The 15,216-nt window shown below is 59.2% G+C and overlaps 1 protein-coding gene across 1 annotated transcript; it reads right to left on the bottom strand.

The window, feature by feature from the left end:
• Positions 1-4,611: 4,611 nt before the first annotated feature.
• Positions 4,612-12,287, bottom strand: ECHS1 (enoyl-CoA hydratase, short chain 1). The gene is made up of 8 exons (XM_080822301.1): positions 12,132-12,287; positions 10,824-11,021; positions 10,170-10,297; positions 9,362-9,461; positions 8,045-8,149; positions 7,451-7,570; positions 5,969-6,036; positions 4,612-5,125 (listed from the first exon to the last, which is right to left on the bottom strand). Exons 1-8 carry the CDS (start codon positions 12,217-12,219, stop codon positions 5,060-5,062), a joined length of 873 nt encoding a protein of 290 aa, XP_080678427.1. The 5' UTR covers positions 12,220-12,287; the 3' UTR covers positions 4,612-5,059.
• Positions 12,288-15,216: the final 2,929 nt, after the last annotated feature.

The following is a 15,216-nucleotide window of genomic DNA, read 5'->3' as shown; positions in this document are numbered from 1 at the left end:
GTCCCTGGAGGAGCGGGTGGCCAGTCCCGTCCGACTTCTTCACCAACATTCTTCGCAAGGACAGCCACGGGCCTGCCCTGGAGGGAACCCTGGAGGGCAGGCAGGAGCCGCCTCCGGGCCAAGCTGGTGTGCGGGGAGCGCCTTATTGTGGGGTCCCCACCTTGTCTCCCAGGCGCCAACCTGCTGACACCCCTCGCCTGAGTGGGGTGCCGTGTTCCATCCCAGGACAGCAGTGACCTGACCTCTTCTTCCTGGGGCCCCAGCTTGCCCGTCCTCCTCAGGACTGGACCTTCCCACCCCCCACCCCACCAAGAAGGGGTGTCCAGATTGGGGGTGGGGTGGGGGTTGGGTCCACAGCGCGTCCCCTTGAACGGAGGGCGCACCTTGCCTTCAGCTGGCCAGAGGCCCCCACCTGCTGGACCCTTGTCCCTGGAGACCTGGGATCTGGGATGCTGGGACCACGAACCATACCGTGCCTTCCTATCCACTGTGTGTCACCACTTCCCTGCTGGAAGATGCTCACCTGCCCGGAGGTGCACCCCACAGGCTGTCAGGCTGTTTTCCAAAAATGGTGGCAACACTCCATCTGCCATCCTGGAGGGCCATGGGCACCGTTCCACTGAGAGATGGTTCTCTTCCCTTCCCGTGAACCAGGCGGACCTTTGTAATTGCTCCAACCAAAAGAATGTGCTGGAAAGGGTGCTTCTGAGTCATAAAAGGCGGTATGGCTTCCTCCTGATTCTCTCGTCAGGATGCTTGTCCAGGGAGCCCAGACACGGTATTGGCGGGAAGCCTAGGGCACCCAGAGAGCCTCCCTATGGATATTCTGGCCCTTAGCCCCAGCTAGGCCCAGCGGAGGCAGCATCAACCAACAGACGAGTGACTTACTGGTCAGAAGGTTTCAACTCAGGACCCAGACACAGTGAGGTGAAGACAAGCTGACCCATTGGCACCCATACAGACTGTGAGAACAGCTAGGACCGCTGCCTTGAGCTACTGAGTTCAGGAACAGTTGTGCAGACATGGCTGACGGATCCAGGAGTCTCCTGGGCCCTGCTGACATGGATGCCACAAGCCCTGCCAACACTGTGCTCGGCTTCCGATCTCGGTTGCTCTCTTCCAGTCCCTCTCCCACACTCAGGCTGGAGGGCAGATGGCGGCGCAGGTGCCCACACGTGTGCCGGCCTGCTTATCAGCCTGCTTACAGACCCACCACCAAACCTCATTGTTCACCCTGCAGACCCAGCGGGCCCTGGCCTCAGCTCGTGGGGCTGCCTGGCACACCGGCCCAGCAGGAGACAGTCCAACCCAGAGCCAAGGCCAGGCTCCCTCCCTGTGGAGCCCACCTTCTTCCACTTTATTCCCAAATGGACTCAGGGTTGTGTGGTCAGTGCTTTGTCACAGCCTCCAGCCCTTTGGTGACAGGAAGTGCTGGGAGGCCAGGCCACTCCTGGGAAGACTTTGTACACGAGAAACCACAAAACTACAGCAAAAACCTGAAGAAGGTAAAGCTGTCTCTGTGTTTTCCTGCTGGGCCCTGGGAGTCCAACTGGCCAAGGGAGTCCATTGGAAAGCAGCCTGGCATCCGGCGGGGCCAGGAACGCAGGACCCTGGCTGGGCAGAGTAGAGTCAGGAGCTGGCCAGGGGACGGGGAGGGGGAAGGGCAACCAGCCTGCAAGGGGGCCACCCAAGTGGCACAGGTCAGAAGCCAAGGTTTCCCCTTTAAAAACAAATCAAAATCCCAAACAACATGGGGCCAGAGGTCCGTAAACTCAGAGGGGGTGGGAACCTCGCTGTGGGGTTTGTGGGCCCTGGGGTTGTCCTGCGTAGGGCAGTCAGCAACCCAACCCGGAGCCCCCGTACCGGGTCCAGGCTGAGGGGGTGGGCTCCTGTCCCTGCCCAGCTCTGGAGCCAGACCTCTGAGGCACACAGACTCTTGCCTATGGATTCAGGGTTTAACCATCTCCTGGCTTCTGGCTGAGCACCGCTAAGGCAAGGGTATGAAGCCAAGTGTCACATGGGCCCATCAAAACTAGCTCCGCAGAACTCTGGGGCTCCGTCGTGCAATCAAATGCTAGAGGCCACTTCCCGAGGCACGTGAAAAATGAAGCCCACCTTTCAGGTCCTCCTTTGGCACTGGAATCTAGGATATGCTGTATGTCACCTGGCACAAACCCCTAGGTATGCATTCAGCTTTTTTTTTTTTTTTTTAATATTTTTTATTTATTTGAGACAGAGAGACAGCAAGCATGAGTGGAGGAAGAGGGAGAAGCAGGCTCCCCGCTGAGCAGGGGGCTCGATCCCACGACCCTGAGATCATGACCTGAGCCAAAGGCAGACGCTTACCCCACTGAGCCCCCAGGCACCCCGCATTCGGCTTTAATCAATGAGTATTTCCACACCTGTCACCAGGAAGAACGCCCAGCCTTCTGACAACCTACCCGCAGGGAGAGCCCAAGCCACGCCACCCAAATCCTCTTGTACCTACTTCCGTAATAAGTGTCACACAGTTCAAGACCCTGAGGGTTATGTGCAAAGAATGGCGCGAGAGCACGTAGTTGGTTCGGAGCCAGAGCTTTGGCGGTGCTTCCCGGTCTTTCTCAAACGCAGGTGCGTTCAGCTCAGTTCCTGGGGGCGGGGGAGGGTACACAGTCGGGGCCCCACCCCAGCCCTGGGATCTCCGCTGCGTTCCCGTCACTGGACTACTTGGTGTACCTTCCTGCAGGACAGAGTGGGTGGGATCCCTAACAGGAGCCCCCAGGGCACCACTGAGCTCAGGGACAGCGGGCTCTCCAGGGAGGAGGGCTCTGAGGCACAGCCCTCGGAGCAGCCAGGTCCGGGTCTTACTGTGGAGTCCCTGCTGAGACAGAGGCCTGGGTTCTCCCTGAGAGCTGGGGTCATCGCCACAGAGCAGGGCCGATGGGGTGAGGGACGGGAGTTCCATGGCAGTCGGCCTCGCCCCTCACGCGGGCCCATCAGTCAGCCCGCACCTGCCCCGTCTGCACCAGCGCCAAGAGCCGGCTGGGACCCCTGGTGCCCAGCGGCTGCCGGCCGAGATGCACATGGCCTGACCTCCCCTTAGAGGGTCTGAGGATACTCTGATGGGCCCCACCCTGGGACAGCGACAGCCCCTGCACCCATGAAGCCCTCCCAAGCAGGAGGAGGATGGTCTCTGACCCGCGCTCCAGACTTCTGTTCCGTGGCCGGGAGAGACGGACGGTCGAGAGCGATGTGCTGGGCTCAGCCACAAATTCAGCGGCAGATGTTTGGTGAGGTGGACGGGGCTTCCTGGAACTGGGGTTCCCGCTGCCCCGGTCACCCTGTGCCCTGGAGGTGGGATCAGGGGATGCAGTTGGCCCGCCAGAGTCTGAAGCCAGTGGAGTTAATTCCCCACAGCAAACAGCACTGTGTCACAGCCGTGAGCACAGCTCTGCTGGGTACCAGGAACCAGTGGATGCCTCGCAGACCGCGCGTTCCAGGGCCTCCCATAGCTCTGATCCAGGTCTAGGCACGTGATTTAAGCAAACACCTGAGGGTTGGATGCAAGCCGTCCCAACATCGCTCCTGGAAACGCGGCCAGCCTGGCCCCGAGAAGAACCAGGGGAGGGGCCCTGCTGACGGCCACTGATGGGGCGGAGCAGGCAGGTCCCCACCGCGGGTGGCCCTGTCTCGCAGCAGACTCGCTTCTCCAGATCTTACAGACATGTCTGCACCTCAGTGCAAGGATTCATGCGCAGAACGGCCACTGCCGAGTCATCCGCAACGGTGCCGGTAACAAGGAACTGGACGCAGCCTAAATGTCCAACACCACGGGGATAAATAAATAAAGGACATTCCTGTGCCCTAATGTACTTCTGGGCCATTGAGTGGAATGCTCACAGGGGCAATGCTGAGCAACGAAAAGCAAGCCGGATGGCCTGTCCGGTAGCGCTGAATTCCCAGATACAGAGGGTACGCCGGGCTTGCAGGGGGCCGAGAGTTAGCATGTGATGGGGACAGTGTCTCTGGGGACGAAGCAGCACGGAGACATGGTGGGGACGGCTGTGGTGCCGCTGAGCTGGACATTTAAAGACCATTAAGACAGTGAGCTTTATGTTTCAGACTTCACCACGATGATGGGATGGTGGGCAAACAGGAGACGGTGCCCTTGTGGGTCCGGAGCAGAAGGTAATGGGTCAGTGCGCTGTGCAGAGGCGTGGACGCACAATCCCTTTCTGTAAGAAAGCAGCTATCCCGTGTGTGTCTGCATGTGTGTGCACGAAGCATCTAGAAAGCTACACACCTGTTAACGACGGTTAACCTGGGAGCGTGCTGGAGGACTGACTCGATGGACGGGTTTGCTTGGGGTCTAGCACGACGAAACAGAAGTCTGAAGAGAGACGTGCGCTGGCCTTCAGGGAAGAGAGGCCCAGTGCCTGCCACGTCGTCGGCAGCATGACCCTCTAAGCGGTCATGTTCACCGGCTGTGAATCTGCACGGTGACCACACACAGTGACCACACGGGGACAGGCTTCCAGCCCAACGCCGCTCACTGAACAAAGGAAGTGTTTGGCACTGAACTCTCTCTCAGGGCCTGAAATCAAGTAAAGATGTAAACACACCACCAAAGGCTCATGAGCAGAGCTGTCAGAAAGATTTTTATTGATTTGAGCGAGTGGGCGGGCGAGTGCACGCACATAAGTGGGGGGGGGGCAGAGGGAGCGAGAACCTAAAGCAGGCTCCCTGCTGAGCAGAGCCCTACGTGGGGCTCGATCCCACAACCCTGAGACCATGACCTGAGCTGAGTGTCAGTCCCTTAACCCACTGCACCACCCAGGCGCCCCCGTAATTTCTGATTAAGAACAACAGGCTTGGTCAGAGCGTGAACACACCCCCACGTGGCTTCTCACGGCCGCTGGGAGAAGACGGCCTGCCGCCCCGGGCAGCAAGAGCCCCGACTGGCGGAGAGAAACTGGTGCCCCCTACGCGGCCCTTTACAGGAGAAGGATTTATCTGCTTCTAAGACGGTCAGACTGCAACTTGTCTGTAAGCAGAGGGCTCAAGGCAGAGACAGAGGTGCTCACTGGTCTTTGAAGCTGGCTTTTCTCTTTTCCACAAACGCGGTCATCCCTTCTCTCCGGTCTTCCTGGTGGGAAACGGAAAACAGGAGACGGACGGTCACGTTTTCCTAGAGAGTCAAGGCGTGGGGCTCTGGCCGTCTGTGGGGTTTGCTCCATCTGCCGGGGTCCTCAAAAGCTTGCATTTCCACAGAGTGGGGGAGCACGGGCGGGAGGCACTGCATCGGGACCACCTGGAAACCTGAGAACCGCCTGGGTTCCGTGACCTTGGCCTGGAAATGGCATTTGTACATGCCCCTCCCAGTCCCTAGGTGTGAGCATTCAGGAACCACTAAACTGTGTGTCCGATAAACTCTCATTCCCCGAGAACTTCAGCCGCACCTGGTTGGGTCACTCACGCCTTCATCCCCTGGGTGTGCACATGCACACACGCACCTTCACTTCAACAGCTGAAGTCATTTCTACTCTCTTCCACAAAACACCTAAACATGACTTTCTGATATGGAGAGGTGGGTTTTAATGACTCACAAGGACTCCCTTTCAGGGACTAGCAAATCCCAGAAAACCCTGACCTGAAGCCTCAGAGGCAGTGTCAGGATACACCTGACCTCCAGGTAAGCGGCGTGATGCAGAACACCGACACCGTGGGCGCGGATGCGCTGCACGTGATGTCAGCGCTCGCTGCCTGAGCGTGTGAGTCGTCAGACCTCACGCAGCAGGAAGTCACCCCGGGTACTCGTGAGCTTCTACACACTGGACTCATCTGCAAAAATCATGCTCGTGGACAGGACACATCTGATCTGGCTATGGGGAAAGCGAACAGTTTGACCAAAGAGAAATGGCATTTAATGAAAACACCTGCAAGGACGTTCCCAGTGATTTCTACGGCCGGAGCACGAACGTTTACTCACGGTGGCGAACGTTGAATAGAAGAGCTTCTTCTCCAGCTTGTTCCCTTCTGTCAACGTCATTTCAAAGGCTGAAAAGGAGAATTCTGGAGTCAGGAGCGAGGGTTAGATGTGGGGACGTCCAACTTCTTTTATGGTGACAGGAAGCACTCCCCACTGACCCACGTGAACCTTCATTTCGCCGTGATCTGGATGGGAACCTGGGAAGCACCCCCTTCTCAAAGGCCCCGTCCTGGCTGTGACCCCCATGGCCCTAAGAGGAGCGGCACAAGGAACTGAGCAAAGGGTGTGGAGGCTAACTCTGTCCAGTAATCACAACTGGACCTGAGAGCCTGCACAATGACATGGGTTTTATTTTTTAAAGATTCTGAGAGAGAAAGAGAACATGTGTATGCACGAGCAGGGGAAGGGCAGAGGGGGAGTCGTAAGCCGACACCCTGCTGAGTGCAGAGCTGGACCTGGGCTCGATCCCACAACCCTGAGATCATCACCTGAGCCCAAACCAAGAGTCGGGTGCTCAACGGACTGAGATACCCAAGCACCCCAGAAGTATGTTTTAAAAGACATAAAAATTAAGGATGAAAACCCGAAAGAGGAACAGTCTGCCGGAACAGAGTCCCGGGCACCAAGAACACCCCTGCTCTGGGTCGTCCTGCCAGCGAAGGTGAAGGGTCTTTCTTGGTTGAGCACCTGGGGCGAGAGGTGAGGCCTCTGACTATGGCCTCGCTGGCCGTCTCCGCGCATGGCAGTGTCCACCGTGTAAGCAAATGCTACCTGCTCATCCCTGTGGATGCGTCACAAACACCAGCTCAGCCAACGAAAGGCTGGTGGCTGCCCGGGAGGGGGCAGCCACAGAAGAGCACACAGACCCGAGCGACTCAGCAGCTAGCCCGGGCTCACGGCCTTCTCAACAAGTGGCCCTGGGCAGCGCTCCCCCAACGCTGAGCACAATCTGCTACACTAAGATTCAAGAAGCTCTCGGGACGGCTCAGAGAGGCAGTGCCGGAAGAGAGAGGACGGAGAGTCCAGAGCAACAGGGAGCAGCGTGGTCCCCGTCCCGGCTCACACTGGTGTCCCGTGAGCCCGTGCGGCCACCAGCTGCGGGCACAACTGCTGGCTGAGGAGAGAGTATCTTCCACCAGGATCCGAGAGGTGAGCCGGGCTTCTCAGCAGCCAGACCGCCTTTACTTAAGGGACCGTCCTGTCCTTCCCGGCCATTCCCCTGCACCCAGTGCCTGTCACTCTCTGTCCCTCAGGCTGGCTCCTCTCTCGGGTCCTAATACCAAGGACAATTCAGAACATTTCAGGAGAGTCTATGAGCAAGCAACCAAAGACCCGAACTCTACAAAAAGCCAGGATCCCGACGTTAACAATCCTCCCGATTTCGGTCCAGGGTGGCCTAAGAAAAATGGCTCAGCAGCCCGGCTCCTGACCATTCCCGTGCCGGCCGGCCTGCACAACGCCTCCTCCTGGCAGAACCCCTACCTGCGTTCACGGATTCTTTGGCCATTGCCAGTACGATTTTAGAATTGCTGGCGATTTTCTCAGCACACTGGATGGCTTCTTCGACCAGTCTCTCCACGGGAAATATTTTGCTTACGAGACCTAAAACACGAACAGGTAAATAGGTGTGCAAATGGTCCTGACTGTGCTTCTCCGAGTCACAATGCTGCTCCTGGGGCTGGGGGCTTCTGGGGGCCAACTAGGGGCTGTGGGGATGCAGGCTCCACACCGTCCCTGAGGTGGGGCCACGAGGCACTTACAGACACCCCAACAGGGAGGGAAAGCAGGTCCCCTGGGGCAGGGACAGGCTGTGCCTGCAAGGGTCTCAGAGATCCCCTACTGCTGACGTTGGGCTAGGGAAACAGGAATGTTTTGACTCTTGAAGTTGATGTATATTTTAGTTACTCTTGTGTGTGTGGCATTCCAAAGAAAAACAAAGGCACTTGTTCCCTGGCTTCTCAGGACACCCAAGATGACCGTGCTCATCGCCCACGGGCACACCTGGACGCAGCCCCCACCACCATCTCCACTCAGCTCCCCATGCAGGTGGCTCCGTGGGGTGGCCCTGGCCCACACCTGCTTGCTTGGCGTCCTGGGCAGAGATCCGATCACCAGTGAGAACCATCTCCATGGCCAGTGACTTTCCAACAGCGCGGGTCAGTCTCTGGGTGCCCCCTGCACCTGCAGGGGCAGAGGGCTACCGGTCATAGCTGGCTCATGGCTAGTGCAAGCCCAGATGGCACGGACACGCTTCCAGCAAATTCTGAGGGATGAAGACGGGCTCCTTGGGTGGGGCAGGTGGGCAGAGAGGCGGCCACCCAAGAAACCTCAGGCGAGGCTCCTTTTCATACTTGGGCCCCATGCCTAGCACACGGGGTCCCTGCAGCTCAGACCCTGGCCCAGCCCAACCTGGAGGGCAGCTGGGGTGGCCTCCGATCATGGCCTGCTCCCCCCAGAGTTTGAAGCAAGAGCAAAGGCTCTGCCTCCCAAGCCGCTCTGACTGTGGCCTTCTGTTCCAGTGCTGGTCTCCACGTGCCCCGCTCACCCTCCTGCTCAACCGACCTGCTGCACCTGGAACAGGAGAGCTCTGCCCCATCAGTGGCTACACTGACGCTGAGGCCCCATCGTCCACCCGCCCCACGGTGACACCCAGGCCCCGCTGTCTGCCCCACAGAGAACCCCGGGCTGCCCAGGTGAGCCAAGGGGACAACCTGATGGAGACACCCACAACCCAACAGACTCAGGCGCTGCCTCAGTGAAGCGGAGGCCTTGGGCCCTGGGACGGGGAGAGCCCAGCGGCCAGCAGAGCGTCATACAGGGCTGTGCTCATCCTCGGCTGACCCAGACACCCTCTGCTGACCTGACAGCTGCTCAGCAGACGCCCTGGGCTCCAGGCTCCACGTGCAGGGCAGAGACCCTGTGGGGCTATAAGCCCAGAGCTCTCATCAGGTAGCCCCCAGGGCACAGAGGAGTTACTGTCTGACCATGGCTCCTGTCACCCTACTTGTGGGGGATCGGATTCCCTGCTCTGCTGAACTGAGGGTCACAAGCAGGCATCACTGCAGTGACAATGCGGTATATGGCCAGCCTTCCCTAATAGCGTCTGACACACACTCTGGCAGTCATCAGAGGAGTCTGCATGGACCTGAGGCCCCCGGGGCCACTCTCTGAGCGCCGCTGCGTCCCCGGGGCTTAGTGTGCTGGTCGGCAGGGGGAGCAATGGGCACAGACAGGCGGCCACCATCCAGCGCGCAGACCACAGCCCGGGTCCCTGGTCACAGGCAAGCTGCACGGTTTGGTCTGTGACTGGAAGAGGCCACAAGCTCCTGAGACATGGGCAGATTCTGGAGAATGACTGGGAGAGTTCATGCCCGAGACGTTATCACTCTTTACCTGGGATGGTTCCTAGCAGGATTTCCGGCTGTGCAAACTGGGCCTTTTCTCCAGCATAAATGATGTCACACATCATAGCAAGTTCACAGCCTCCACCAAGCTGCAAAACACAGGGGCCACCAGGCACCCGGTCAGAGTCACTCCATTTGCTTATTTGAATTTCCCATCAAAACCCAGGGCGCAGCAAAGACTACCAGATACACAAAGTCACTTAAGTGTTTCCACAAGTTACTTACAACTGGCTGATGCTGGCGACCCCCTCTGTGAAGGGCCCTGCAGCAAACTCTCTCAGCTTTGGGGCCCCCCAGTCTCTGCTTTGCTGTGGGGGCTCGATGGCAGCCACAGAGAGTTTGCAAACCAGCACGCTCGACTGGGGCCCAATGAACCTGACTGGCTGGCCTTGCCTTACCCACAGGGAGCTTTACCAGATGGTCACGAGCTGAGATGCCCTCACTGCTTCGCCATGATCGGCCCCAGTGCCTCTGGCTATCCTTGTGCCCAGAGCAGGCTGGAGCCACTGAAACCATATGGAGAAGGCAACGTGTGGCCTACAGCCCAGCAGAGGGGAGAGATTCCCAGGAGTCACAGGGGCCCAGGGGCCTCGGGGAGGGCTGAGAATGCAGAAGCCCGCAGCAAACACCCGCGAAGGAGAGCTGGTGTTATAGTGCCTCCGCTCTGCACGTCCTGGATCTGTGACGTCCCTCAGCAGGAACAGTGGGACTGTAACTACACCCCAGCCTTTTCAAAATAAAGATAGCTTATCCCACGCCTCCCGGTGCGCTGAGAGGAGACTTGGTCTGATACTCACGGCATAGCCATTGACAGCAGCTATGATCGGCTTCTTGACTTGGGCAAGCCGGTCCCAGTGGCTCAAGAACTTCCTGGAGTAACAATCCTGGAACGTCTGGTTCTGCATCTCTTTGATATCAGCTCCGGCTGGGGGTGGAAACGAGTCCCAGTTACCAGAGAGCAGAGACCCGAGTATTGCTGCACCCCCCAAACCTGCAGGGAGCTATGAGTGTGCAGCACGTGTAGGCACTGGGGGCTGCTGGGAATGGCCGACGATGCAGGGCCCTGCACGGTGCTGGCCACCTGGACAGAGCCGGGTAGCAGACTGTGGCGACATGCCATGCTACATGTTGATGGAGAGGATGCAGAGGGACTGCGGGACAGGAAACCGATGCAAGCTAGACTCGGAAGGCAGGACTAATTCATCAGTCACTTAAGCCCTGACACACACAAAACCTGATTGCCAAGAACCCGAGTCACTTTCAATAATCTTATTCTGCTGGCAGGGCACGCATGGATGTTAAACAGGCAGAGCGGCTCTTCCGAGAAGCACCTGTGTCTGTTTACACTATGTTTAAGTCAACCCTGAGTTGCCCTGACTTTTCTGACACTACCACGCGGGGTAATTCTGTTCACAATGCCACATGCCGCAGTCAGACCGCCCCTTGCGCACCTGCAAACGCCTTCTCCCCACCCGTGACGACGATGGCCCCCACGGCCGGGTCCTCCTCGAAGGCCTCCAGGGCCTGGTTGAGCTCGGTGATCAGGCCTTCGCAGAGCGCATTCAGGGCTTTGGGGCGGTTCAGCTGGATGAAGCCCACGTTGCTGTTCCTCCCCTTCTTTTCTGCGATGATGTACTGAAAGCCGGCACCTAGGGGGTTCGCGCAGGCCTCAGACAGGTCAGTGGACAGGGTGACCCCGACACGTCCCCCGCCCAGTCCTCGGGCAGCAGCCCACAGCTCTCAGCCCTGTGGTGGCCTCTGCACCGCTCTCTACCTTCGTAGGAGTTTGAACACTTCCCAGCACCTGCTCTGCAGATACCCTGGGATTCCGCAGGTACAAGGGCTGGGAAACGGGCTCCCTCCACAAACTGCAGCGGGGTGAGGCAACGAGCTGGGTGTGCACAGAGCAGCGCGGGAGGCACACACCGGGGAGAGGTGACTCACGGGCCGGAGGGGCAGGCTGCTGACTCGGGGCCAGCATGGCCCGGAGAGGAAGGGCAACCTCAGAAGCCACAGGTTTGTGTGCCTGCGGGCACTCGCGCTGGGGTATGGTGGGGAGGGACGCAAGCGAGAGACTTAGCAGCAGCCTGATGCAGCCCAGGACAGGACTGCTGACTGCAGGTCAGGTCCCACAGACGGCCGTCAGCAAAGAGAGCTCCGGGGAAAATCAACACGCTCTGGTAGCCGGACAGGTACGGGGACACCCGGGAGGGAGGAGGATGCACGGACGCCCCCCAGCTCCGGGACAGGGCCAAGAGCGCCTCAGGAACACTGCGGCCCTGACCCGAGGGCTGAGCGGAGGACAGGCCCGGCCAGCTGGGGGAGACAGAGTCGGAAAAGCAGAGGCCGTGGGCAGGCCTGAGCCCCAGGCGCTGCGCGACACAACGCGCGACTCTGCCAACTCGAGGCCCCAGCTGCACATTCTCTCCAAGTCCTGCAAACCCCGCAGGATTTCACCAACGACCGAACTGAAGAGGCTAGAGGTCTTAGCACGTGATCCCGAGTCCCCCAACGGAGGGGCCACCGGTAACCGCAGAGGTCAGCACGCTGAGGCAGCAGGTGCTGGAAGGGTGGCCCAGTCTAACAGCAGAGCCGCGGGGGCCGGGCTCTGGGTGCACAGGGAGGAGGTGGAGGGGGTGAGGTCCCGGGCGAGGCACGGGGGTGCCCGGGGCGGCGGGGTCAGGCCCTGAAGTGAGGTCCGGAGGTCCCGGGTGCGGCCGCGGTGCCGGACCCCCACGCGCTCTCAGTCGCGTACTCACCCGAGGAGAAGGGGCGCAAGGCCGCGGAGCCGGGGAGGCGGCGCAGCGGGCCGCGGACGCGAGGCAGCAGGGCGCGGAGGGCAGCCATGGCGCTGTAGGGACGGCTCGCCCCGCCCCGCCCCGCCCCGCCCCGCCCCGCCCGCCGCTCGCCCCGCCCCGTCCCGCGGAGCCGCCCCCGGCTGCGCCAGTCAGGGCCCGGCCCCACTCCGAGCCGGCATCGCGAGACGGCCCAGGCATCGCGAGACGGCCCAGGCATCGCGAGACCAGCGGGCAGCGGGAGGGGCGTGGCAAGCGGTGGGCGGGGTCGGGGGTTCGGGGAGCGGGGTTCGGAGGGTCGGCCTTGTGGGGTGCCGCAGCCCCGTGCTGGCGGTCGGTGACCCCGAGCGGTGGGAAAGCAGCCCGAGGACCCCGGGGGGCACGCCCGGCGACCTCTTGCGCCCCACAGAGACTCCCGGGCGAGCCGGCGCCGCCTCTTGACCTTTGGCCTTCGGCCCTTGCCCCCACTTCCGGGACGAGCCCCGCGGGCTGGAGGCGGAGGAGCCGGGGGCGGAACCTGGGCCAGACGCGCCCCACGGCCCCGGGGACGCGCTTCTCGCCTCGCAGGCCGCGGGCGCGGGGCAAGCACCCCCGCGAAGTCCGCGGAAGCCGGGTTTGCGGGGCACGAACGGGCCGCGGCGGAAGGAAGCGCGTGGATGGGAGAAGGCGGGGGACCAAGGGGCGCCTGGCGGTTCAGTCCGGGGTGCGGCTGCTTTCCGCTCGGGTCCTGGTTCCCGGGTCCTGGGATCGTGCCCCGGATGGGCCCCCGCCCCGCCTCGGGCCCCAGTCCCGCCTCGGGCTCCCTGCTCCGCGGGGAGCCTGCCTCTCCCCTCCCCCTGCGCTCCCCCTGCGTGTGCGCGCCCTCTCTCACTCCCTCCGTGAAATACATTAAAAATCTAAAAAAAAAAAGACCGTGGCCCCAGGACCCTAGCTTTAGCCCCGCGGGGGCACCGACGCCGCCCTCAGCGAGCGGCGCTTCCCGCGGTGCGAGCCCGGCCCGCGTCTCCGCGCCGGGGTGCTCGCGGGGCCGCCCTGCTCCGCTCGGTGCGCGCCGCCGAGCGTCGTTCAGCCGCGTGAAGCCACCGAAATCCGGGAGATGCGTGTACGGGGAGCACGCGCCCGACCGGTGCTCCCTGCCGGCAGCTCGGTGGCTTCTAAGTTCGACTTCACATAGTTTGTACAGTGTTCCCAGTGCCTCTGTGACGGTTACAGTGTTCCAATGCCTCAGTGATGGTTACAGTGTTCCAATGCCTCAGTGATGGTTACAGTGTTCCCAGTGCCTCAGTGACTCTGACGGTTACAGTGTTCCCAGTATGTGCACCTGCGTTACTTCCGCTCCAACGCGACGGTGCTCGGCCTCTGTGGAATTCTCGTTCAGGTTCTGTAGACAGCCGAGACGGAAGATGCCTACAAATGAAAAGGAAGACGGATGTTTTCCAATAAATAACAAAATTCAAACCAGAATCGAATACTCAGCAAAGTTCATTCCGAGGCCAAGGTAGAATTTTATTCACTTTCACGCCAAGATGACCAACGCTGTGCTCATGGAGACTGCGCCCCTGTGGGCCACCCCTCTGGGACAGGCACACGAAATGAAATGGTTCCAGCCTAAAAGAAGTTCTTCTAAGCCCCCGGGCTGGCGTGGAGGAGAGCAGCTGTTGTCTTCCGTAAGGTTAGGGACAAAAGAACAAGTGACAAAAAAACACAAAAGTATTTGTATTAACCTTCAAAATAAAAGTCCCTTACTTTACCAGAAAGATGGGTTTATTTGGGAATAGCAGAGAATTGTAATTAGGGACATGCAAGCTATAGAAAAATCATGGGCCAGCCCAACAAAGGAGAAGGAGGACATTGTGAGGGATTGCTCTGAGCTAAAGTCCATTGGTGAGAAGCAAGCAATGAAGGTGATGATGAAGGTGATGAGGGCTTCCTGGCCAAGGCGCAGGGGTGGGCCAGTTTTGGTGGCAGATGCAGGTTCACCTCTTCTGGTGGGGCTGTGGTTGACTGTCTCCTGCTGAGGGCTCTTCTGTTGGGGTCTGTAACTCACAGTTGGTTCTGTGCTCACCATGGAACCGTATGGCTCCCCCTCTGGCCTCCTGACTCCATTCTGTGAGGTTTCCCATCATTAATTTTCATATATATGTATCTGTAAATGGGCCTCAGCAAAATTAAAAACTTTTGTACTTCAAAGGACACCATGAAGAAAGTGAAAGGACAATCCCCAGAATGGGAGAAAGTTTTTGCAAATCCTATATCTGGTAAGGGTTTTCTTTCTAGAATATATGAAGAACATGTTCAACTCAATAATAAAAAGACAAACCATTAAAAACTGGGCAAAGGAGGGGTGCCTGGCTGGCTCAGTTGGAAGGACATGAGACTCTTGTTCTTGGCATCATGAGTTTGAGCCCTATGTTGGGTGCAGAGATTACTATAAAAAAATAAACTTTTTAAAAAGTGGGCAAAGGATCGGACAGAAATTTCTCCAATAAAGATATGCAAGTGGCCAGTGCACACACACAGAGGTGCTCGATATCATTAGTCACTAGGGAAATGCAGACATCACTTCCTACATACTAGAATGGCTATGACCGGAAAGGCAGTCTAAGTGTCAGCGAGTGTTGGAATACCCTCACTAGGGCCAACTGCTGGGTGACCACTGGCAGACTATAAAGGGACAGGATAGCGGAAAACATAACACAGGGTAATTTTAAGGGGGATAGAGCCAGTTCACGGGGCAAGGACAGTGACGATGCAACCTGAAAATGGGGCTGCAGCCTTGAGTCACCGCCAGTCACCTGGAGAGAGGGCAGTGTCTAGCCAGCTGGTCTGCTGAAAGTGGCCACGGCCTGTGCTAGGAGGCTTCTTTCACCCAAGGATGAGCATACAGATATGTCCCTCACGGTCCCACAGTCAAATCCGTGAAGGTGGCACCGGGCTGCCTTGTCAGGGGCAGTGGGCATGTCACTCGAGACTCCAATAAGCTCCAAACAGCCCACAAAAACCCAGGTTTCCAGTCCTGCTTACAGGTGCTGCTTGCCACCAGAAACTA

This window comes from Martes martes (genome assembly GCF_963455335.1).
Source record: "Martes martes genome assembly, chromosome: 14".
NCBI lineage: Eukaryota > Metazoa > Chordata > Mammalia > Carnivora > Mustelidae > Martes > Martes martes.
This window is presented reverse-complemented; position numbering and strand designations above follow the sequence as displayed.

Bases quoted from the DNA above. Each gene is read 5' to 3' on its own strand.
- ECHS1 (XM_080822301.1), bottom strand. From the start codon at position 12,219: ATGGCTGCCCTCCGCGCCCTGCTGCCTCGCGTCCGCGGCCCGCTGCGC. The intron at 9,462-10,169 runs GTGAGTATCAGA...TGTGTTTTGCAG, and splicing joins CTGCTGTCAATGGCTATGCC to CTTGGTGGAGGCTGTGAACT. The intron at 8,150-9,361 runs GTAAAGAGTGAT...CTGCCCCTGCAG, and splicing joins CCTGCTAGGAACCATCCCAG to GTGCAGGGGGCACCCAGAGA.